The sequence below is a fragment of the Gymnoscopelus microlampas genome, assembly GCF_963454915.1.
Source record: "Gymnoscopelus microlampas genome assembly, chromosome: 1".
Lineage (NCBI taxonomy): Eukaryota > Metazoa > Chordata > Actinopteri > Myctophiformes > Myctophidae > Gymnoscopelus > Gymnoscopelus microlampas.
In genome coordinates this window covers 39677166-39700959 of record NC_139962.1, presented here as the reverse complement: position 1 = coordinate 39700959, position 23794 = coordinate 39677166, and the positions used below count along the sequence as shown (strand labels likewise).

Below are 23794 nucleotides of genomic sequence, written 5' to 3'. Positions count from 1 at the left end.
TTCATGAATCTGACTCGACATCACTTAGGAATTCACTTAGGAAGAAATGTAAGAGGAAACATTAGGAACTTATTACTGCATGAGGCCCATAGTGATGTGCTCCACGATGACCAGACAGCAAGTGTGCAGAAAGAATTTAGGAAAGAGGTCTGCTCAATGTAATGTTAAATTAGAGTGAGGATTCTGGAGGTCCCTGGCACAAAATAGTTTTGAGATGGTTCTCTAGTCTAAATGATGTCAGTACTGCAACAATGTAGAGGTGTCCTTACTACAGTATATACAGTATGTTGGATAGGGTTTAACAATACAAACTTGAGTTGGTGGGAACCTATAAAAAAGGCATTCCAGTATCACAATTGCCAAGATGACAATTAGAGCAAGTTTCCAGTTTTGTTTATGACCTTCAACATAAACCGTAAGTAAATACGGATTCTTTGTATAGATACAGACTACTAGACAACCACATTATGCATGGTGACATCCCTGTTTCACATCTTACGCGGGTGCTAACATGTTACAGTAGGTTAGACTGTTACACTGTAAATGTAACTGTAATGTGCGCAAAAATGGAAACAGAACCGTTCCAGTGTGGGCATGGCACAGAACACTTACATGGGGAATTAAACATACATGAAAGCATCCTTATCATACAGGGTCCATTTATACTGTAAATTGTCATGGATTGACTGCTTCTTGTGATAAACAGTAGGACAGAATTCTTCTTTCTCTATTTCAGACTATTTTATTTTCCATCACTTGCTATACTTTCCAGACCTGCATAGGAAAACTGTTTGTAAAGCAGAATGAAATAAGACACAATTTTGCCATAGCTTACTTGAAAGGAAAGACTTGGAAGATTAACACAAGCTGTCACAGTCAGTCATACTTTACTCATAAATGACAGTCGAAACCTGTGATGTTCTCACTGTATTTATTTTTTAATATTAATGAAAATGAAACTAGGGCTATTTAGAGTAATGTATGAACACTGAAATTCAGCAATACACAATAACTGTACTGCAATCATTTGTACATACAGTAGCACATTGATACTTTGTCCTCAAGGATTCAGATAGGCTCTTCATATGCCCAAATTCCTAAACTTTGTCAACAGGCACTTGTAGATCTCTGAAAGCCCAGAATAAGGCTCCAATGATTATAGGCAAGGATCGATTCTGCCCAGCAAAATCATGTAAAAATTGGCCTGTTAAATTCGCCACCTCTGGGAGAGTCAACTACACCAGGTCCTCATACAAGACTTCATCTATGAGCACATCATTGTCATCAACAGGGATGTCCTGGCACAGCTGCTCTTTGAAGGCCAGGGCGATGGTGTAAGGCTTTCCTTTGGAGTGTCCGATGCAGCGTTCCAGGTATGTGTCATAGAAGCCCTTCCCTCTTCCCAGACGATTCCCGGCACTGTCGAAGCCCAGGCCTGGCATCAGGATGAGGTCCAGGCCTCCTGAGTGGGTGCAGAGAGAGAGAGAGAGTTTATTGTTTTCCTTACCTGTGGCTTTTGCTTGGGACTATAATCTAGGAGAGACTGGGTGTATGGTGTGGTAGGCTATGGCTATGCACAGTAAGATCATCTGTTAATTTAAGTCCCGCTCTCCCCCAAATCTTTTTTGTTTGGTTAATGCCTTTTTGAAGTTTATCCATGAAAATCCTGATAGCTTCTCTGCATACACCAAAGCATTAATATTGTGTTTTACAACTAACTAGGTGTTTAGACTAGTACTCACATAATATAGCCTTGAGTTGCGCAGGGCACACAACTCAGAAAGGGTATGACTATGACATCACATGCTAATACCAATCAGAGCCTCACTAAATGCGAGGAAGTATGCAGGGATGTTGAGTGATATAACAATAGTTCCCCCACACCACACTGGGGCCCGGCATAGAGGAAGTGACTTCTTGTTATGATTTCACCACGTTGCGTTTGGTGTTTGTGTTGGGATGCTCTCTGCGGATATTCGCTGGATTATATAAATTCTGGAGGATCAAATGTAAACATATTCATAGACAATGAAATATCAAATTAGGGCGAAGATAGAGCAAAGAAGATGTAAAGATACTTTGGGGATGTTTTTTGGGGAGTGAAAATACTTAATATGTACTGTTACTTTATATTTTCATTTATTGAACAGGGATGATTTTTTTTAACCACACCAGGGGACATGTGGACAGGGAATTTAACACCGAGTGCACATACAAATGGCTAAATCATCACTGAGGACTTTACTATGCATCAGATGTTTCAGCTATGTTACTCTGGGGATACTGTGTTTTACTGAAGCTATAATAAAAAAAAAGAAGAATAAAATGAAAAATGAAACTCAACTGGTTTGAGACTTGTAATGGTCCAAAGCTGGAGAACACAGGCTCATCAATAAAGTAAAGGAAATGTAACATTAGAAGTACAATCCTTTTACAACGTTATCAATAGGGAGCAACACCTACTTCATTTTGAATGTCAAGACTGAAATATGAATAATTTAACATTCCAGTGCCAATTTTCTTCTTTTTTTTCATTTACTGGCACTAGGTTCCCCAATGATACATAAATTCATCAAAGTCTGTCAAAGTGTACAAATTCCATTTGAGGCATACAAAGACCAGGCCTGTCCATATAACACAGAGCCCATTGATTCATTTCTAATAGGAAATTAATGACTGTGTTTTTTTTAGAACTTTGTGGATTTACATAACAGACTTAGGGGTAGGCCATACAGTACAACTATACGCTAGGATAGTGACAGGGATTTTACGAAAGCCCTTCCCAGGACATATACTTTGACTAGGCAATCAGTTCAAGATGACATTTGAAATTCATAAATCTAATGGCAATACGCATGGCTTTCTAAGAGCACCTCAAATAATAGGCCTAATCTATGCCCTAATAAAATCTCTCTCCCTTTCCTTTGCTCTCAGAAGCATGCCTTAGGTATCCATTAATGAGTAATGCAGATTAAAGCATGACATTATGCATACATTTCACAGCATCAATACATCAGCAGACTGGCCATGCCATTCAGCCATCTCCAAAGAGCAGAGTACAATGCATGATGCTGATTCATTATTAATGCAGACATAAAGCTCCATGGTGCATGTCTATCAATTCTGCCCAGTAATGTAATTATTCTACATCGTGGTGTAGCTAACTACACCCTCAACAGCTCTTCTCTTACCACAGACTGATGATTAATCATCTCCGCTAGATTTCAGGTTTCATGTCGTTCTGTCTGGGTGATTGCTAGATTAACCGCGGACAATCTCCTAGGTCCATCAGATCAGCATCATATTTCTAGTACACGCTGCCAGCAGGCCAATTAACTCAATTCCCAAATATTTTTCAAATCAGTCAAAGATAACTATGTTATTTTTGTGAATTGATAACCTCATCCGGGTATCAATCAGTGAATCACACAAGAGGTTGCAGCTGCAAAGAATAACAAGGTGGGAGGCAGGGCACATGACATCACTGCATCAGGTGAAAAGTGAAACTGACCGATAGCGGCCAGCCATAAGCCTGAGAGAATACATACAGTGTCTTTTCAAGGCAGCCTTAAAAGAGTCCGGAGTTGGAGCATGGCGAATATCCATTGGGAGACAGTTCCACAGGGTGGGGGCTGCCACACTGAAGGCTCTGTCCCCAAAGTTTCGCTTGCTAGTTTGGGGGATAGAGAGGAGGTCCAAGTCTGTGGACTGCAGGTTCCGTGAAAGAGTACAAAGACAGCTACATAGGTTCTTCATGCTATCCATCCCAACATCAAGTTACAGACAGACAGCTAGGTGCTTCTTGCCATCCATCCAAACATACAGGTACAGACACAGACCGTTCATAGGAGCTTCACTGCTTCATGTATCCATCCCATCGTACAATGAAGCCAGTAATACTTAGCTCAAAAACAGAGGAGATGGAGTGTGGTGTGAAAGGTCTGTCTCATTTACATCTATATATACAATTTGAATCCTGCGCCATGTCGGTTGTCAGTATGTATGTATGTAGCCAGTGTGACGTCATATGACATCACGGTCGTGACATCACGATGAGACACGCCAGTGTGACGTAATCTCACGACAGCATGACATCACATCCTACCTATAAATAGGTAGGATGCACCAGTTCGACGGCTTCCATCCTCAACACAACCCACGCCGACGACCCTTTACACAAATAAACTGCTAACTTCATCTCCTGCGATTTCAACTATCTTTTCACATTGTACACCACTGCACACTCCCCACAGGTCTGCCATACCAGGTCTGAGTAATCACAAAGTGGGTTTTGGTCATTGGAAAGGTGATGCACGTCACCTCTTTCTGAAGTGGGTACTTTCAAAGCCTGCCGTGGATTTAGGAGAGCACAAAACTCTCTCTCACACTGTGAGGTGCCTGTAAGGTGGCACTGCAAAGTGAACGACGCGTCACGCTAGACGTTCGGGCCGCGTAGCGGCCCGAACTTCTAGTTATGTACAATATGTAAATGAGACAGACCTTTCACACCACACTCCATCTCCTCTGTTTTTGAGCTAAGTATTACTGGCTTCATAGGTAGGATGTGATGTCATGCTGTCGTGAGATTACGTCACACTGGCGTGTCTCATCGTGATGTCACGACCGTGATGTCATATGACGTCACACTGGCTACATACATACATACTGACAACCGACATGGCGCAGGATTCAAATTGTATATATAGATATGTTCTCAGTTCTCAACTAAAGAACATGAGCAAAGCTTACTCAATCATATCATTTAATAGGGCATTTGAAACCTTCAAAGATTAATAGAAAGCCAAAGGAAATCTATTCATATTAACCACTTGAACCCCAGCATCTATTCCAATTCTGGGGGGAACATTTGCCCAAAATAGCAGATCTACAGAGATTTGGTGTAGACAGAAAAAGCGTTCCAAGCACAGTTGCAACTCAGGTCTGTTTTACTAATAATAAGTGGCACACACACACACACACACACACACACACACACACACACACACACACACACACACACACACACACACACACACACACACACACACACACACACACACACACACACGTTGTACGTATGTATTGTATACTATATAGCATGAGATGAGGGAAATAACATTTCTGTCTGTGATATAACCAATTCTATACTTTATATATAGCATGATGGATAGCATAGAGCAAATACTATAGGTCCTATAGTATGGTACACATGATATAAATAGATACAAACTTATACAGGCATATTGACATTTTACCAAAAGAGATCAAGAATATTTCACCAGTCTATTCTTATACAATTCATGTTATCAGGCAGGCTGTGAAGACTCTTTAGAGGTGGGACAGCTCTATCTACTGGTGAAACAATGTATTTGCTCCTTTGTTCAGAGAGAACAAAACAACATCTAACTTCTCTGGAATGACACATAGGCTAATCTTAGTTCAATTTAAACAGCCATCTAGTTCAAACAGGGTGTCTTTGACAGGAATTAAGTAAAGTACTGATAATTTTTGTGTTAGTGTGAGAGAGTGTGTGTGTATATTGATTAACATAATGCGGTAGATCCATCTTTCTTTGGTAGTAATAAACATTTGACTGTATTTTGCTTGTTGAAATAGTAATAGCATGCACATTTTCCAGTGCATACAGGCTTTGTTGATGAGATTAGAGAGATTTTGGAGCTCTGGCTCCAAGAATCATTTTAAGTGGAAAATACTTTATATTCCAATGCAAGTCAATGGGCGAACTGGCGACGCGGTGGGGCGGAGCTAAGCCAACGGTCTATTGTGTACCAAATAGCCAGATGATCAGCAAGTACTACACAGATTTTTGGAAAGGAGCATGCGAGTAGATTTTTGGACAGGGCAGACGATTGGCCATTGTAGCCACCCAGAGCATCCATGTGTGTGTGTGTGTGTGTGTGTGTGTGTGTGTGTGTGTGTGTGTGTGTGTGTGTGTGTGTGTGTGTGTGTGTGTGTGTGTGTGTGTGTGTGTGTGTGTCTGTGTCTGTAACTGGGTTTCCATAAAGCGTTTAGAAAATATGAAGCGAATTTTCAGAAAGTCGGAAAAACCAAATGCAAATTTATGCACGTTTCTATCCACTAATAAATCCACTAATCCACTAATATTGGGAGATAGTTCATGAAATAAGCAGTAGGTGGCACTATTTTTGCCATAATATGGCAAAAATAGTCCGAAATAGTAATAGTCCGATAATATTATTATCGGACATGTATTTTACATTTTGATGTTATTTTAGGCTATTACAAATTTACAATAATATTTTACACAGCCTGCCTGATAGGCCATTGAGCTGCAAGTCCTCTAACTGTCCAGAGGCTGTCTTTCAATCAAGCTGTCTGGTAATAGTACTAGGCCTATTCATGAACGACATTAAGTTGCAGACATGCTTGAATTGGGTCAGACTTGCTATTCACCAGTACCAGTTCTGCCATTTTTGCCCACCGGAGCACCCAAGTTTAATACTTAATGCTACTTATAATGCGGTGCCACAGCACTTGTTTTCCCGCAGTTACCATTGGTCCTTGACTGAAAATAAACCCTACATAAATTATGGACTTATTTGGACCACCCGATCAAAGTTGGACTCAGATAGTTATTACTGCTACATGCTGTATGAGGACAGAAACCATCACAGAATAAGAGCGAGACGTTAATTAATGGAGCAGCATTAATGATGAGATGATCTTATTAAGATAATAGCTTTCTTAAAGTGTAGGCTACTTTATAGATAAACATATGCCGGTCAGGTGAGATGCATACTATTTGACATTTAACTTGAATTAATATTTACCATCCTTTTGTCCGAAAATATAATGATCGTGGTTAAGCATTGTGCAGCCCACTGAAGTCTGCTGTTTGCGCAGAGAAACGCAATTCAATCAGGCTGTCTGGAAATACTATTCATGAATGTTAAATAACGTGTCATTCCCCGAATTATATTTTGCCGACCTGAGCACCTAAGTTATTGATATAATGTGGATAACCGCGCTGTGCGCAATGATAGCCACAGCACTTTGGCTTGCCCACATGTGGTCCTTGTTTAATTGACTGAAAATAAACCCCAATTAATGGACTTTATTTGGATCAAAGTTTCACCCGAGTTTCAAAGATGGATAGTTATTAGCTTACATGGACAAAAAGCATCACAGAATAAGTGTGAGCCTATGGAGCGCACATAAACTCATTCATGAGGTGAAGGACAGGGCACAGGATTGGCCAAGGCAGCCATCCAGAGACACGGGCACACGGCATGCTGTGTGTGTGTGTGTGTGTGTGTGTGTGTGTGTGTGTGTGTGTGTGTGTGTGTGTGTGTGTGTGTGTGTGTGTGTTATTGTGCTAACCAGTGTCCAAAGCCTCCTCTCTGGTGTTGTCATCGTCAGCAGGCTGTCTGATGTTCCAAGAGGTGAGCGGCAGAGACTCCATGTCCTGCATGCTGTTCAGCTTCACCATGTCCATGTGATTGTTGTTGGTGGTCAGATACTTGGGGATGAAGCATGTTTTACCATCTTTGAACACATGCAGGAGGATCTCCTCTGTGCGTACCTCGTCGTGCATGCTGAGGAACACCGCAATCCGCTGAGAGGCTATATACTTTGGGTGTTTGAAAAGCTGAAAGAGATGGCAGAAGCTTATGTTACTGATTATCGTGGAGTCAAGTGTTGTTGTTTTTTACTCCCTGTATAGTTGTAGGGCTGTCACGATTATGACATTTTACATGACGATTAATTGTCACACAAATAATTGCGATTAATGATTTAATTGTGTTTTTTTTTACGTTGAACGCTGGAACATATGAATAGAAATTACATTTCTGTTTGGCTTTTAGGCATTGAAGTTGCACAGGGTATATATGACAAATAAACAAAATATATAAAGACATTACTGACATATTTAACTTTATACTTAAAATAAAAAAAACATTAATAGTGGACATAGCCGATCACAACGCGTTGTGAGCGTGTAGATCTGCCATTTCCTCTGTTTTTGAAAATATATATTTTTTATATATGAAATATATCATCATTTTTCAGCATGGAAATGATTATGACAATTATGTAAAATAATTGCGATTATCTCAAATAATTGCTATTAGGCTTTGTAATAATTGTGACAGGCCTATAGTATAGGAAATCAAGTCATAGGTTTAAGACCGAAACATTTTTGTGAGTGTATATTTTTGATGAAAGTGAGAAAGCTGATGGTGAGCCAATTACTGCATGTCAGCTTGTATGCAAAGAGGAATAGATGTCTGCATCATGTCTTGTGTTAGGCTATAGCTTGTTGCTGCAAAGTACAGCTGTTGTGAAGAGATTCCTAACTCTAGACTTGTTTCTTTGCCATCTAGAAGGTAGGTACAATCACAAAGTCTTTGGCTATCAACCATTGATTTGTTTCATCTTTCAGAAGAGTTGGCCATACAAGAATGCATTTCCCCTGCGTCACCAGGAGATGGCACCCATGCATGCACAAGACGGGGCAAGAATGTTTAGTTGGTAAATCAACACTTGACAAAAAAAAAGTAGAGTAGTCTATCGACAAAGCCAATCTTTCTGACAATCTGGTGTATTGAATTTGACAAATCCAACGTTATTTGCATTCATTCACCACCACCCACCTTTTGCGAAATGACTTGAGACTGTCGTTGTTTCTCCTTGACAGTTAACTCTGCAACCCGTCGTTTAATCTCTTTTCTCAGAGCTTGTTTAGCGGCACGCAAGGCTGCCATCCTGGAAGATGAAAGTCAGCTTCAGCCAAATAAAAAAAAAACTATATAATTATAATGATCTGTTAATCTTCGTTGGTCGGGTCAGAGACGTAGCAGATTGCTGCCTTATTGGTCTTGGAACACAGAGCTGCTTTCAGCATTTGACCTGAACACCAGCAGTAACCAAACAATGACTTTGGAAAAGTTAATAATTTACTGTTACATTGAGCCAGTAGATATTGTTTTAACGTCCGAGGACATTTGGCATTTAACCAACCGTGGCAAACTACACATGGTTGGGGTAACGTCAGCTGTACCAGTGTTGCCAGGTTTTGAGAGAGAAATACGCAAGCAGGTCTATGAAAACAGGCCCAAAAGAAGCGAACCCGCCTTCGCCCTTTAAACTTATTACATCGGCTATTTGTGAGCCCAAATAAGCAACTACACTTTAGAAACGAGACCAAAAAAACGCAACCCTGCAACTACCAATATTTACATAATGTAATTTCCTGTGCTTTTCTTTTTTGCAAACTGCCAATTAAGTATTCAATCAAACACAAGCAACATTACAGAAAAACAAGCCCAACGTCGCTTATAGTAAACGGATATGGCAACACTGAGCTGTACGGTGAGGGACTAGGGTCAATCCAAGCGAAAACCACTTGCTACAGACAAATTACCCCAAACACAGAGGTTAGAAAGAGACTGAGAAAGGGCCAAGCATTAAATATCTGGCCTGATTCTCTCTGACCAAGTAGATATTCATATTTAGCCATCAGCCAACTATCTTTGAGACGCCCATCCAGAAGTCTTAGACTGATAGTTGAGTGAAAGAAGAGGATAAGAGGGATAGCTCCACACTGACTGGACGGTGATAGTACAGTAAGCAGTAGATAAATGTTGTTCAGAGTTCATGTTAGGTATCTTCAGTGGTGGAAAAAGTTCTCACATTTTTTACTTAAGTAAAAGTATCATTAATGTAATGCATAAATACTTTTTTTTTTTTTTTTTTAAGTACAAAAGTATTATCATCAAAATGCACTTAAAGTACCAAAAGTAGAAAGTATTCATTATGCAGAATGTCCCATTTCACAAGTTTTCAACTGTATAAAATGCATACAAATCTATTTTAAAATGGCCGAAATGGGCTTTGATTGATTGATGTACTTTATTTAGTAAGACATGAGAACAGTACATGACAGTACATAACAGTACGGAAGTACAAATTCACAATACAAGGTCTACTAAACTGGAAAGCTCATAAAGCACTAATTAGTGCTTTATGAGCTTTCCAGTTTAGTTTATTTTAAACAAGCTTAAGCTTGTTTAAAATGAGATCCCCATGCACACAAATCATGATGGCTGAAATTGTTAATGTGTTTTAATTTGTAATAACAATCCAAATCTACAACTAGTAACTAAAGTGACCAAAATGATTGTAATGTAGTGGAGTAAAAAGTACAATATTTGCATCTGAGTGGAGTAAAAGTACTGAAAACTGGAAATACTCCAGTAAAGTAAAAATACCAACACATTGTACTTGAGTAAATGTACTTAGTTACTTTACATCACTATCCAATTGTCGGTTAGTTTTGTCACTAAGTTACAGCTAACGTTACGCTCTTATATTAACGTTATTTGGCTAGCTAACTAAATGCCATGTTTTCGTCTCAGCTGCAAAGTTGCCAAATTGTGCGAGACAAATAAGCAACCAGGTCTGGCTGCTGGCACAACATATTTTCTACAAAATACATATTAATTTGGGGGTCCATAATGAAAATGTTAGAGAACCACTGGGTTTAAACAACATTAGGAAACAAGCCAAAATAAGCAACGACACCTTAGAAACAAGCCCAAAAAAACCCCCGCAAACAACAACTAACCAATATTTACAAGCGACTTCACAGAAAAACAAACCCAACGTCGCTTATAAGCGGACATGGCAACACTGCATCTCTCAGCTGTCAGCGTGCAGTACCTCCCCCCTTCCCCCAACCAGCTGTTTACTAACGGCGTTACGGCAACGAGCAACAATGACTGACGTCCCGTCTGGCCAATGAGTGCGTTGACATGGACGTAGCTTGCTCAGGAGCTAAGCCAATAACAGCGGGCGTGTGTGTTATTACGCCCTGCAGATAGTTGCGTGGCGGTGTCGTGCTGCAAAAACGGCAGATCTACAAGCTCACAACTCGTCGCGATGTGTTGCCTCTTGAGCTTGTAGATCAGTCATTTTCGCGCGAGACGCTGCCGCGCAACTATGAGTTTTTTTTAGATTGGGGATCGCTATCTGTGTGTGGAACGGTGTTGCCATGTCCGCTTATTATAAGCGACTTTTGGCTTCTTTTTCTGTAAAGTTGCTTCTAAATATTGGTAGCTGCGGGTTGCAGTGTTTTGGTCTTGTTTCTAAAGTGTACTTGCTTATTTAGGCTTGCTTCCAAAAATATACATATATTTAAACCAGTGGTACTCAAATATTTCCATGAAAATGTTTTGTGCCTGGAAGAATTTGTTGTTTTGAATGTTTCAAAAATATATATATATATTCCAAATAGTCCACATTTTATTGCAAGAGTTTTTGAAAATAGCAGATCTACAAGCTCACAACGCGTTGTGAGCTTGCAGATTGGCTATTTGCATATAGGTTTAAAAGTGCGCCTCATGTGGCCTAAATTGCTTCTTTTGGGCTTGTTTTCCTACACCTTGTTGCTTGTTTCTCTCCCAAAGTCTGGCAACACTGCTATCTGTGTGTGGAAACGCAGAGAGAGAGAGAGAGAGAGAGAAAGAGAGAGAGAGATCGAGGAGCGGTGAGGGGATTTGGGACGATTATTGAGGTTTGTCGAACAACTACTCGAGTTTAATTACTATAAAGAGACAACATGTGTAGACATCTGTTCTGTGGAACGTCTGCGTTGTTTGTCGCCAATGACTCGAACTTATTCTTTCAGAATGATAATGCTTTTATCAGAACAAAAGGGTCTGTTGGAAGCAGGAAATGAAATGATGTGTGTGTGGGGGGGGGGGGGGGGGGGGGGGTGCTGCCTGGGATTGCATTGTAGGAGAATTATGTTGAAACATCAGTTTCAAAGTAATTTAAATATTGATGGTAGCCCCATGTATCATCAGCATTAGTTAGTGTGCTGTAGGACAGTGGTTCTCAACCTTTTCAGGCCATGACCCCCCCAAATAATCATATTTGAGTTGAGGCATTACATTTTGTTGGACTCGTTTCCACAGGCAACAATTGTGAAAATAGCAGATCTACAAGGTTGTAGATCGGTTATTTTCACAATTTGCACCTCTGTCTTATTTTGTTTGACAATTTGGCCAATGTCTGAACAGTTTTTATAGTATTTGAAAGTATAGTTTGTTGATTACTTTGGATGAAGGAATGGTCTTTTTTCGTTTCTTTCTGTAGGTATTAAAAAGGTCTTACAAGTCCTTAAATTGTCATCTGGGGACCCCCCAAAAATCATGTGGGGACCCCCTGGGGGTCCCGACCCACAGGTTGAGAACCCCTGCTTTAGGAGGAAAATTGAGGTTGCTTGTTTGGTGTTGGCATTCATTCATTGTAACGGTATGCAAAATCTATGAATATTGTTTGAAAACATCTGGCAAGATTGTTTCCTAAATTGTTTTGGAATCACTGTGTACTGTTGATGTAACAATAGTTTTTGGTATGGAAATTGTATTACAATCCGTTTAGAGTCACCCACAAGGGTGTGGAGTTTAGCTAAATTAGTTTGTATATCAATATCAATTGGCTGTACCTCTCTTACAGCCATTTTACATTGTTTAACAAGTCACCAATAGCTGGTTAACAGTGGTGGAAAGAAACTAAGTATATTTAAGTACTCAGAGACAAATATTGTACTCCACTACAATTATTTGAAAACCTAAGTTACTATTTACTTCTAGATTTTGATTACAAAACATACATTAGCCCTTTCAGCCCTATAAACGTACGTACGTACTACTGTAAGGCTAAGCACATCGTGAGCTTTATGTCTTATGACTAATGTACCATGAACAATCTACAGGTATGTTATCTTTGTAATAGTACACTCTTTCTTCAAGTTGTGAAGCTCCTATGTAGTCACATGGCTTTATTGGCTGTTTTGAAAACAAGTAGGCTAGCTATATATGAAGTCATTTGATCATTATCACAACCTCTTGAAGCTTCTTAGTTAAAAAAGAAGTGCCTTAAAAGTCACATGGCTTGTTTTGCTTTGTGGTCCTGTTGAGGCAAGTCTGTCATTGTTTTAAACTAGATTGATGTTGAGTTATTCTACATGGAAGAGAGCAAGAGCCAACATTAAGCATATGGCAACAATAGCATTCCTCTGATACCAAACCGTACCTTCAAAGTTCAATTCCAAGTGGCTTTGACATAATGCTTGTTGTGAAGTTGTTGTTATACACCAGTCTTGAGATTGGATATCATCATGTTTGCTTTCTGATCTTTGGAGCCACTGCCCTTCAATTGAGGCATTATGTATCACTGTGGGAAGCCATAGGCTTCTGCTACTGCTTTGCTGTACATAATATCGCACACAGGTTGAGAATTCACTGAGGTAATTATACATAGCCTGTGAGAACTCTTCATCGGGGAAGGAGTTTAGCAACAGTGAGACAATGGGAACACAGTAATGTTGGGCCTCAGGCAGCAAAGCAATGCATAGGCTGCCATATTAACTTTCTGTGTCTAGATAGGCCTTACACCAGATTACAGATATTCCAGATTAAGACTGGATTGGGCTAACCCAGTTAAAGTGGAAGCTCTAGCTCAGAATTACACCAGGGTTTCGTGCTCAGACCCTTGATAATTCCAATGCTCTCACGTTTTCACAAGAGCTTCTGTATATTGAGTGTTAATTTAATTCTTGAATATAAAAAAAGTAAAAAACTGGATCCACAAGTGGTGTTGGAAATCAATGAATGGATTCAGTCTCAGGGTCTACCAGGTAGACCCTGAACAGGTAGACTAGTTCCTATTAGAGATCAAAGAGACACTGATAACCATTATGAAACTGTATGAAGTCACTTTATTAACTATTGAACACTCGTGTTTCCATGTGACTGTTATATGTAACCTACTAGATGTAGACTGACTGTTAGGCTCTGTTTTTTAATACATACAGAATAAGCATAGTACCGGTAGGTCTATAATCAAACACTGGCACACTAGAATTGGCCCTCCTGCACTCTCCCCAGGCTGTCATGGAGAAAATGCCTGTAAAAAGCAGCACCAGATGTCCTTTTTAACAAATCCACTGTTACATCACCCGACAGACCAGTATTATATTCGTAGGAGGAGGCACAAGAATATATACCAGCAGCCTCAAATTTCATTTGTCTTAACTGCTTCGGTGGTACTAGTGTCTAATTGGTAACAACCACAGAGAGATACATGATCAAAGAGGGATGGTCAAGTTAGGTTCACTTGTTATATGAACCTAGCTGGGCCTAGTACATTATACAGGCCCTTTGCAGCCTAACACTTTGGTCCCAAGAAGCTGAAGTAAGTCTTAAGTGACACATTAGGAGGAAACGCACAAGGCCTGTCTGTCAATAAGCTGAATTTCATATTTTCCATTCTGTAGACTAGTCCAGAGAAGCAGAAGTGAGAAAGGCCAAGTACTTGGCAGAGCAAGAGTTGGGTTCATTTATTATGATACATAATTAATGCAGCTACTGAGGAAGGCAGAAGCCAAAACCTTTGGCTGCTTTGCAAGTAGGCTACATCATGGTATTGTAAGGGATGAAAAAAGATGATCCCACACCCGAGTGCAGTTCATTTTGGTTCCATAATGATTAAAAAAAGAGCATGTTTAGATAACAAAAATATCGTCCTTCTTTTAAGCGTTAACTGAGGTATGTACGGCAACACTTTACTTAAAGGTCGGGTCTGTTATGCATTATAATCACATTTATAATGCATTATAATGAACTTATAAGGCTCCATAACAATCGTTATAAATGTTTATAATTATGCATTACAACTTGTAACAAAGACACTTCATAACTGACTAAGATATGGTAGTTATAATGTGCTGTTCCACTGAGCTTATAATGCATTATGACCAGCGCTTACAATACGTCATAAACATTGTTATAAGTTGTTATGCATAATTATAAACATTTAGAACGAGTGTTATAATGCCTTATAAGCGCATTATAAATGTGCTTACAGTATAATGCATTATAGACCTGACCTTTTTTTTACAACAAGGGTTATTTTATTAGTTTGTAATGATAATAATTAAAAGATGAGTGTTAGAAAAAAATCATGTATTGCTTTCTATCGTTATAGTTATTTTAGTGATTTTTAACTGGGGGGCGGGGGCATTCTGTCCATTGGTAAATAGTCATGAACGCAGCCTCGGATTTACGTTAAACTTTGTACGCACATCCCCACTAGGCCAAGGAAGAAATGCCAACCTACATTTTTTCAAATCAGCCTCATGGTGGTGCTGTATCAGGCAGATTCACGTTTTGGCCTATACAGTTCAAGAGTTATAGTGTCCTTTAATCTACAGTCTTACCGTATAGATAATGCAAATTGTGTATATTAGTAGTAACTGCGATAGAGCCAATACGAAACTTTTTGTCCTGAAAATGAAATTGAAATGAAATTAATTGTCACTGTAAACTAATCATCACTGAACATACTAAACACATCAGTAATTGTGAACTTTTAAGAAATTAAATGAATAGTAACATTTCAATGTTTATTCCATGATAACACAATGGAAAGCAGTAACAGTTAAACTTGTACGTTTTATTTATAGGAAACACACTGGACCGTTAAATTATTAGGATTTTATTTATTCCGATTTTATTTATGTTATGGGTACCTTTTCCTGATATCTGGCAATTTATATTTGGTCTTCCTACTTAGAACTGAATTTTGACCCCTCACAATACCTAACATTTTTCGGACTATTGGGACGTCAGAATAGTGGGCAGCCCCTTTAGCACCTTTATCTTTATTATTTGTATCTTGCTGGTACCCATAGCTGTATTTCCCCTTTTCTTCTGTACCTGCCCTGTGTTTCTTACTGCTGTACAGCCTTTTCGCAACTGAAGTTCCCCCGTGGGATCAATAAAGGTCCATCTGAGTGTCTATCTAGTCATGTGAATTTGATATTGACCTTTCCCCACCTTGCTCTTTTGTCTTCCACAGGAGGGATATGGCCCAAGAGACCAACCAGAGCCAAGGACCCCTGGTCTGTACGACCGGCTGTGGTTTCTATGGGAACCCACGGAACAATGGCATGTGCTCCATGTGCTACAAAGATTTTCTCCAGAGACAGAACAGCAGTGGGCGAGTTAGTCCACCAGGTGAGAGAGCAGGAATAACATTCACTGTGCCTTGTTGTCTTAATATTTGACTTGTCATATTGGTGTCAACAGGGGACACACGCAACAGTTGTCACAGCTAGTCATCAGTCACCTTTACTGGCCAAATACTTAAGAGAAACCAAACCATGTGCTCAACCAATTAACATATTTTTGAAAAAAACAACAATCTATCTATCTATATCTTTATCTCTCTAGCTTATATCTGCTTCTCGTCATGTACAGTAGAATAGAATCCATCCTCCTGGCATTCCTTATTGCATACGACACAGAGTGTGCTCCCAATGTCTCATGCTTGGATGTGAATATTAAACTGATATTTCAAGATATCACACAGATATATGCTTCCTACACCTTTCAAATTATATTTTGTGACCAATTTGCAAGTTCATGCACTTAAAGGAGGAGTTCACCCAAAAAATGACATATTTTCTATCAATCGCACACCCCATGAAGCCTTGAATTCATGGATTTATTTTTGTTTTTGTGGCATTCCTAAGCCAATAATTTGATGACCGGGTGTGCATCCGGTAGGAGACACAAATAATCTACTTTGTGTCTCCTACCGGATACATTAGCCGGTAGGAGACGGGAATCAAATTATTGGCTTAGGAATGCCACAAAAACAAAAATAAATCCATGGATTCAAGGCTTCATGGGATGTGCAATTGATAGAAAATAAGTCATTTTTTGGGTGAACTACTCCTTTAATACTAGACAATCCAATAATCTCCATCCTCCCTTCAGCCGTACCACTCATAGCCAGTTCTCCACACACACACACACACACACACACACACACACACACACACACACACACACACACACACACACAAACACAAACTGATGCACCCGTACATTCAATTTCACACTCAGTACTTGTTTTGTTTTGTCGTGTCTTATGTTCAACTTACTACTTGACCAAACAAAACATATTAGACATGAGACGATTGGGGTACAGTAATTTTGACCGCAGTAACAGCCATGCACTTAAACTTGCGTGCTTCACTTCATTCAGGACATTGGTTTTGTTGCTAGGAAAGCATTCTGTGCACTTTTAATATTGCCACGATAGCACTGTGCCTCGCACAGGGTGCAACCTGTTCTTAAAGGTCATTGCACCTGACACGCCGATTGGTTTTATTAATGTAATGCCCAAGACACACCCAGGACTAACTCATTCAGCACTGCTTTAGCATAACGGCCATTTTAGCGTAGTGTAAAACATTGCACTGGACACACCCACACGGCGAAAGTTAAGACCTTAATTAGTGTCGTGAAAATGGGGCCCTCAATGTGCGCTAGTGGATAGAGGGTTGAGATGTGTTCTGGTTTGTTTCAGAGTCATCAACTACGGTCAGCAGTATTGGAGAGTCTCTCCTAGCACAGTGCTCTGAGACTTCTACTGTACCTGTGACAACAGCCACCTCACACAAGGAAACTACATCTGAACATAACAGGTACCAAGGTCTTCCCACATGCCCTTCATTTATGCTAAGCCATTCAGACTTGCTCTAACCCAGTCGCCTCACCCCAGTAAAATCCTCAGTGTTAATTTAACTTGTGAATGTACCAATGGGTGATCCCTTACTGGTCCACTTGGTTACATTAGTACACTCTGAGTCACACATGGATAAATTAGTGCTGAGGAGTTTACTGTGTTGGACAGTTGTTTGAACCAAACTTCCACCTTTGGAGAAGTCTGTCAAATGGCACTGTTCCACTATCCCAGGAAGTTGCATCATGCCCTTTTGTGCCTCCCCACCAGAACGCTTTGTGTCGTGTGTGTGTCTATTTAGTATCTTTGTAGTGTGTGACGTCATGTAGCCTGAGGCCTGTATGTGTGTGAACATTGGCATGACATTTCTTCCTTGCTAAATTGTGTGTTAGAAGTGGCTGTCAGTGGAAGCGGAGATAATGGGTATGATGCCTTTCTTCACACACAATAAACAGGAAGAAGAAAGGTTGTATGTTGGTGTTGCCATGCATGATAAAAGAAAAGAAACTCTAATATTACACTTCCACTTCCGATAAATTACCAATTTAGACAAAAGCCCTGAGTACTGAGCCATCCATTCATGTAGTTTTTGGTCTTTGAAAGAAAGAGACAGATGTTCATCAGATGTTTTTGTTTTCTACTGGCAAGATTGAACATTATCTGACATGATTTATATGCATGCCTTCTAGTATTATTTAACATAACAACAGCTAATATGAGTTTTCTTTGTGCATGATGAGTAATGGAGTATTAGTGCTTCTTTAAGTACACTTTTGACAACTTTCCAGTAAATTATGCGAAAGGATTTAGCTGGTAGATGGCAGCCAAGTGATAGGAGCAAACTGGCTAATTGGGTGGATTCACTGGATTGTGTTAACATTTCTCCATGAATAAAGGCTGGAAAACAAATGGCTCCCTCTGACAATATCTGCTTGGTGTATAATGCTAATAGGACTGCTGTCTTAATGTGGGGTTACATCAGGCTTTGTGCAATCCCTGTCTCATTTGTGTCAAAGCTTAGAAATTCTTTTATGGTTTAGCCCTCATCTACATCTCCTGACGATTATGTTATTTTTAACCACAGAGGTTGACACTAATGTCTCAAAAAACACTTGCCCATCAGGCCAAGTACAGGAAATGTTCTACTTGCCCAAATATCGTGTTCACTTGCCCCAAATGTTTTAATTGTGCATATGTGTGTACAAGTGAAGCTCTCTTCACGTCTGCTAGTTTTTACTTTACTCTTTAAAGTGATGCTGAACTTTGGAAGAACCCAAGGCTGTATACAGTGTAGCTCAGCTATTTTCCTCAAAGAGATTTGATGTAGAGTGAGAGAACTACAGACGAAATGAGATCATCCATGTTATAATTATTCAATGTTTGTATTTATTCAACACGGTGTATCATTCTTTTAATGTGTTTTTCAGTGATGTAACGGACTTGGCAACTATAACGAAAGAGGAGAGCATCTCAGAAGCTAAAGTCAGCGTGAAAACCGAGGAGTTACAGAGTACGGCTCAAGTTCTCATCTCTCTCTCTCTCTGTCTCTCTCTCTCTCTGTCATGTTACTGTGCAACCTCTGCTGTGGTGAATTTCCTGAGAGAGGGCATGGTCACACTGACATAGAAACATGCAGTCTCTCTTTGAGCTAAAATAAATCACACCCAGAACTCGGGTGAAGTTGCCTTATTTATAAAAACACAAGGGTATATTATGGACTAGAGAGGTATTACTTAACACTAAATCCAGTATATTCACAGAGTATGAAAAACAGAAGGAGGTATAATCTGGACTAGAGAGGAATAAATATGCACTTTTGACAGGAGAGATACCTCTTCTAGCCCAAAGTATATAAATTATGATGGGGAAAAAAATCTATTTATGAATATACAAGGGGGCGGGGTATAATTTGAATAAGGCTACAGTCACACCTAACTTTGTGTCTGCCTATGTGACGTCTTTCATACGCAAAGCCGAGCAATGGCAACAAATGCTCCGTTCCCATTGAAAACCATCGTAAAAAGACAGCCACAAAAGCAGAATCAAAGTTAGGTGTGACTGTACCCTTAGAGCGGTATTGCTTAATAAGATATTACTAAAACAATTATGCCTGTGCTGTTTTATACCCCAGGGTATAAACTGGACAAGCCTAGAATTTACCCCAGGTTATAAAACAGGCTACCCTTCTATTACCTCGGGGTATAGTTTGACCACCAGCTCAGCGGCCTTGTGGTTAGAGTGTCGCCTTGAGATTTGGAGGTCGGGGTTAAATCCCAAATCATCCCTGCTTGGCATCAGCATCAAGGGTCGGATTGGGGGTAAGTCCATTCGACATACTAGCGTCATGTCCAGGGGTACTTGTACATCATGGCTGGGGGATGCACTTGTACATCAAGTCGCCTCATGCTACAGAAACAGGAGATAGGCTCCTGCTGGGCCACATGGCTCGGGTACAGTTGGTTTACTACTTACTTATTGTTTGGCAGACCGCGGGGGTGTATGTTTTGGGCTGTTTCACTGGCTTCCCATCTGTGAAGACGGCCATTTGTGTTCGTTGGAACGCCCAGCCAGCAACAACATTTTGAACTCCACCCGCCTCCTACACAGAGAATTTTATATGAAAACATTAGACTTGATATTGATAGTCTTTTCATATCAAACCTTTAAAAATAACTTTGAAGGATATATTTATAGGTTGTGTAAGTTGCGTGTTATCTAGTATTATGAAGGTTACCTTCTTGTTGAGATATTTGCCAATGGGAAAAATATTTTAGATTTTTTCAGACATATCAGCCATCAGTAACTATGTTGCACTGAATGGCCAGCAGTATTACGCTCAGTGTGTATAGATTACCACTCATCTGTACAATGGTGTTCTACAGTATTAACTGGAGCAGCTCTGACAAAAGGAATGGTTATTTATACCAGAGAGACAGATGAGATATGATAAGCTGTCTTCTCAGACCTCTCCCTATCTAGGGCAGGAGAAACCAGCATCCTGTGGTGTTGCTGAGCTGTTGTTCTAGGAAAGGCAAACATCTAAAAAATATTTTCATTGTCTAAGAAAACAAGATGATAAATAATGATAGAGCTGCTAAATGTCTGTCTGTCTGTCTCTCTCTCTCTCTATCTCTATATATATGGTCACAAAATGAAGACAGACATTTTCCTGTGTTATTCTGTCACAATGTGCAAATTACACTGTAGTTACTAAAAGTCAAATTAAAGACCCAATCTAGACATCTAGTTTTGCTGTGGGATGATGTCTTCAAAACTTCTAAGATTCCAACATGGATTCAAAAAACATACAGTAACATAGGCCTAATTATTGCTCGTGCTTAACCACTTGAACCCTAGCGTCCCTATTGTGGGAATGTTGTAATAGGCTAATATTGGGCTATTTTCAGCGAAGAGATTTGGTGTAGAGGGGAAAATGAGGTGGGTGAAGGATAGATCTTGGGAGACCCTGGTCAACACATTTCATAGGGTTTACCTGAAGCTGATTCTACATGTCTCCTAAATCCCAACAGTATTCTGGGGGAAAAAAAGGTATGTTTCTATATCAGTGGTGCTCAATCTTTTTCATGTCAAGGACCCCAAAATTATATGTATTTAGCCGCGGACCCCCATCTCAAAATATGTTGTTCCAGGGACCCCCAGAAGCAAAGATACTGTATTGAGTTAAAATGTTCTTGTGTAAAAAAATAAAATACAATCTAGAACAACTATATAGATATTTTCTGATTGCCCCTGTGTTCTGTTTCAGCATCGGTACCAGAGGACTCCGCCCAGGTAGCAGTGGAGACTGAGGACAAACCCAAAGCTAAGAAGAACCGCTGCTTAACCTGCCGCAAGAAAGTTGGCCTCACAGGTAAAACACAGAGCACACAAAGAGACGTGAGCGCATGCACCATCAATTCCCAATGTACTAATTCCCAGACCCAGAGGCAGCGAGGCCTATTAATAAGGCCCACTGAAGGATTTTACTCCTGTAAAACTGATATGGGATGTAACAAACAAATCATGAATTTTAAATATTGACCTTCACAGACAGATCATCACACAAACTCACACTGCTCAGAACAGTATCAAATCAGATCAAATCACATACAAGTGAATGCATAATTTCATGCTGCTATGTGGATGTACATACTGCTACACTCTCTGTTAGTACACTTTGTTCTCAATACAAGTGCAATAATTAATTCATACAAGTGTATTAATTAATTCATACGTGCATAAGTGCATTGTGGAATGTGTATTCTACTACCTTCTGCATATACTTTCAACAAGTGCAATCATTTATTTATCTACCTATGCTGCTATACCAGTCTCCATAATCTATATTGTACATTGTATATTGTGTATCCTACTATATATAGTTTCTAGAATCTTTATGCTTACCCTTACAGTATATTTTGAATAGATTTTTATTAATAATTTAAAATGTTTCTGTTGTTGCTTTCAGTCTAATACACCAACCTCACCAATACAAACTCCTTGTATGCACAAACATACAGTATCTGAAAAGAGTTATTCTGATTGTGATTGCATTGACAAGCAAGGTTTCACCCTTCACCCCTCTTGTGTCCTTCTGCCAGGCTTCGATTGCAGATGTGGAAATGTGTTCTGCGGCGTTCACCGATACTCAGACATGCACAACTGCACCTTTGACTACAAAGCCGATGCGGCGGAAAAGATCAGGAAAGAGAATCCCGTTATTGTCGGAGAGAAAATCCAGAAGATCTAAGGGCATGCATAGCAGACCTCACCATCAGCCTACAATTCAACATCAAACATTTGTTTCCTTCACAGTTCTTTTCCTGACAAGTTGTTGTTGCTTTAAGCAACCTTTCTGTCTACTCGGATCCTTAAACCATACACTCAAAACTGTTGACATTTTCTTTCTGCAACTGATTCCTTTACAATCCTCAGTTTTAACTTTGAAAGTTATGGTTTGTGAACTCTTAAATAGACAAAGGTTTTTTCTTTTTGTTTTTAAGTTACTAATATAGGGCTTTGATTATTGTATTTTAAGTTGGGGCTACTTGAAGGGCTGTGCTTTTATTGCATAATCTAAAAATGCATGTAAAACCCATCAAAGAATTTTCCTTTCCTGAATATTTTGTACTGTATGTAGCCTTGTTTAATAACCGAATGTATTGGGGGGGAAACGCCAGACGTTTTTACACCATCAGTCAGAAAACGGCATATTGCATACATTTGCTCACCTCTAAGTATAATTTATAGTCATTTAACATGTGTGATCTGCCATATAGACGTGTGTATGTGTCCTTATTGTCTAACCCAAGTCATTATGAATAGCTTGTATGCACATTGTTGGTTGTGAGTGAGAATACAGTTCATTTATGGGTGCACAGAAGAAGAATGAACAGGATTTATTGTGATGTATTTATGTTGGTTTATTCACTGTTAAAATTGTAATCATGATTGAAATAAATGCAAAATTCTCTCTTATTTACAACTGTGGAGATCTTATTCAATGTAAACTTGGGGACCACAGCCAAAGGAATGGGAGGATTATTATGTAATGATGATGGGGAAGGAACATGAGACAGCTGTTATAGGTGTGCATACATCGAAGCAAGTACTGTACCTTTTTTGAGGATTTCTTTCCAATTATTTCCAATTTTCAATACTTTTACTTCTACTCCACAACATCTCTGAGGAAAATATTGTACTTTTACTCCACTACAATTATTTGAAAACTTTAGTTACTCGTTACTTTATATATTTGTATTATTATTACAAACATACATTAACCACATACATTTCGGCCATTTGAAAATAGCCGATCTACAAGCTCACAATGCCTCGCCATGCGAAGCATTGTGAAGATTGGCTATTTTCAAAGGATTTTTATACATTTGAAAACTTGTCAAACGGGACATTATGCATAACGAGTACTTTCTACTTTTGATTCTTTATGTTCATTTTGATACCAATACTTTTGTACTTTTACTCAAGTAAATTTAGAATTCCGGACTTTTACTTGTACCAGAGTATTTCTGCATTGCAGTATTGATACTTATACTTAAGTAAAACCTGAGCACTTTTTCAACCACTGATGATTTTGCTTAGTCATTCCCCCAAACCCTTTTGGGTTATTTACCCAAGTTTTGGGCTGAGGGTGGATATAAGAGCCAGTGTGTGATTGGCTGCCAGACCATCCAGAAGGAGGCGGGCCTGT

The 23794-nt window shown here is 39.5% G+C and overlaps 2 protein-coding genes across 3 annotated transcripts; one reads left to right on the top strand and one right to left on the bottom strand.

Annotated features, from left to right (window-relative positions):
• Positions 1 to 677: 677 nt before the first annotated feature.
• Positions 678 to 9017, bottom strand: mthfs (5,10-methenyltetrahydrofolate synthetase (5-formyltetrahydrofolate cyclo-ligase)). The gene is made up of 3 exons (XM_084058916.1): positions 8637 to 9017; positions 7363 to 7630; positions 678 to 1462 (listed from the first exon to the last, which is right to left on the bottom strand). The coding sequence occupies exons 1-3, from the start codon at positions 8745 to 8747 to the stop codon at positions 1236 to 1238; spliced, it is 606 nt and encodes a 201-aa protein (XP_083915042.1). The 5' UTR covers positions 8748 to 9017; the 3' UTR covers positions 678 to 1235.
• Positions 9018 to 11480: 2463 nt separating this feature from the next.
• Positions 11481 to 23068, top strand: zfand6 (zinc finger, AN1-type domain 6). 2 transcript variants are annotated; one of them, XM_084062438.1, is made up of 6 exons: positions 11481 to 11557; positions 15910 to 16067; positions 17428 to 17545; positions 19011 to 19093; positions 21350 to 21454; positions 22185 to 23068. In XM_084062438.1, exons 2-6 carry the CDS (start codon positions 15917 to 15919, stop codon positions 22331 to 22333), a joined length of 606 nt encoding a protein of 201 aa, XP_083918564.1. In that variant the 5' UTR covers positions 11481 to 11557; positions 15910 to 15916; the 3' UTR covers positions 22334 to 23068. The 2 variants fall into 2 exon arrangements, with proteins under 2 accessions (XP_083918564.1, XP_083918565.1); XM_084062439.1 differs by lacking the exon at positions 11481 to 11557 and adding an exon at positions 12212 to 12300.
• Positions 23069 to 23794: the final 726 nt, after the last annotated feature.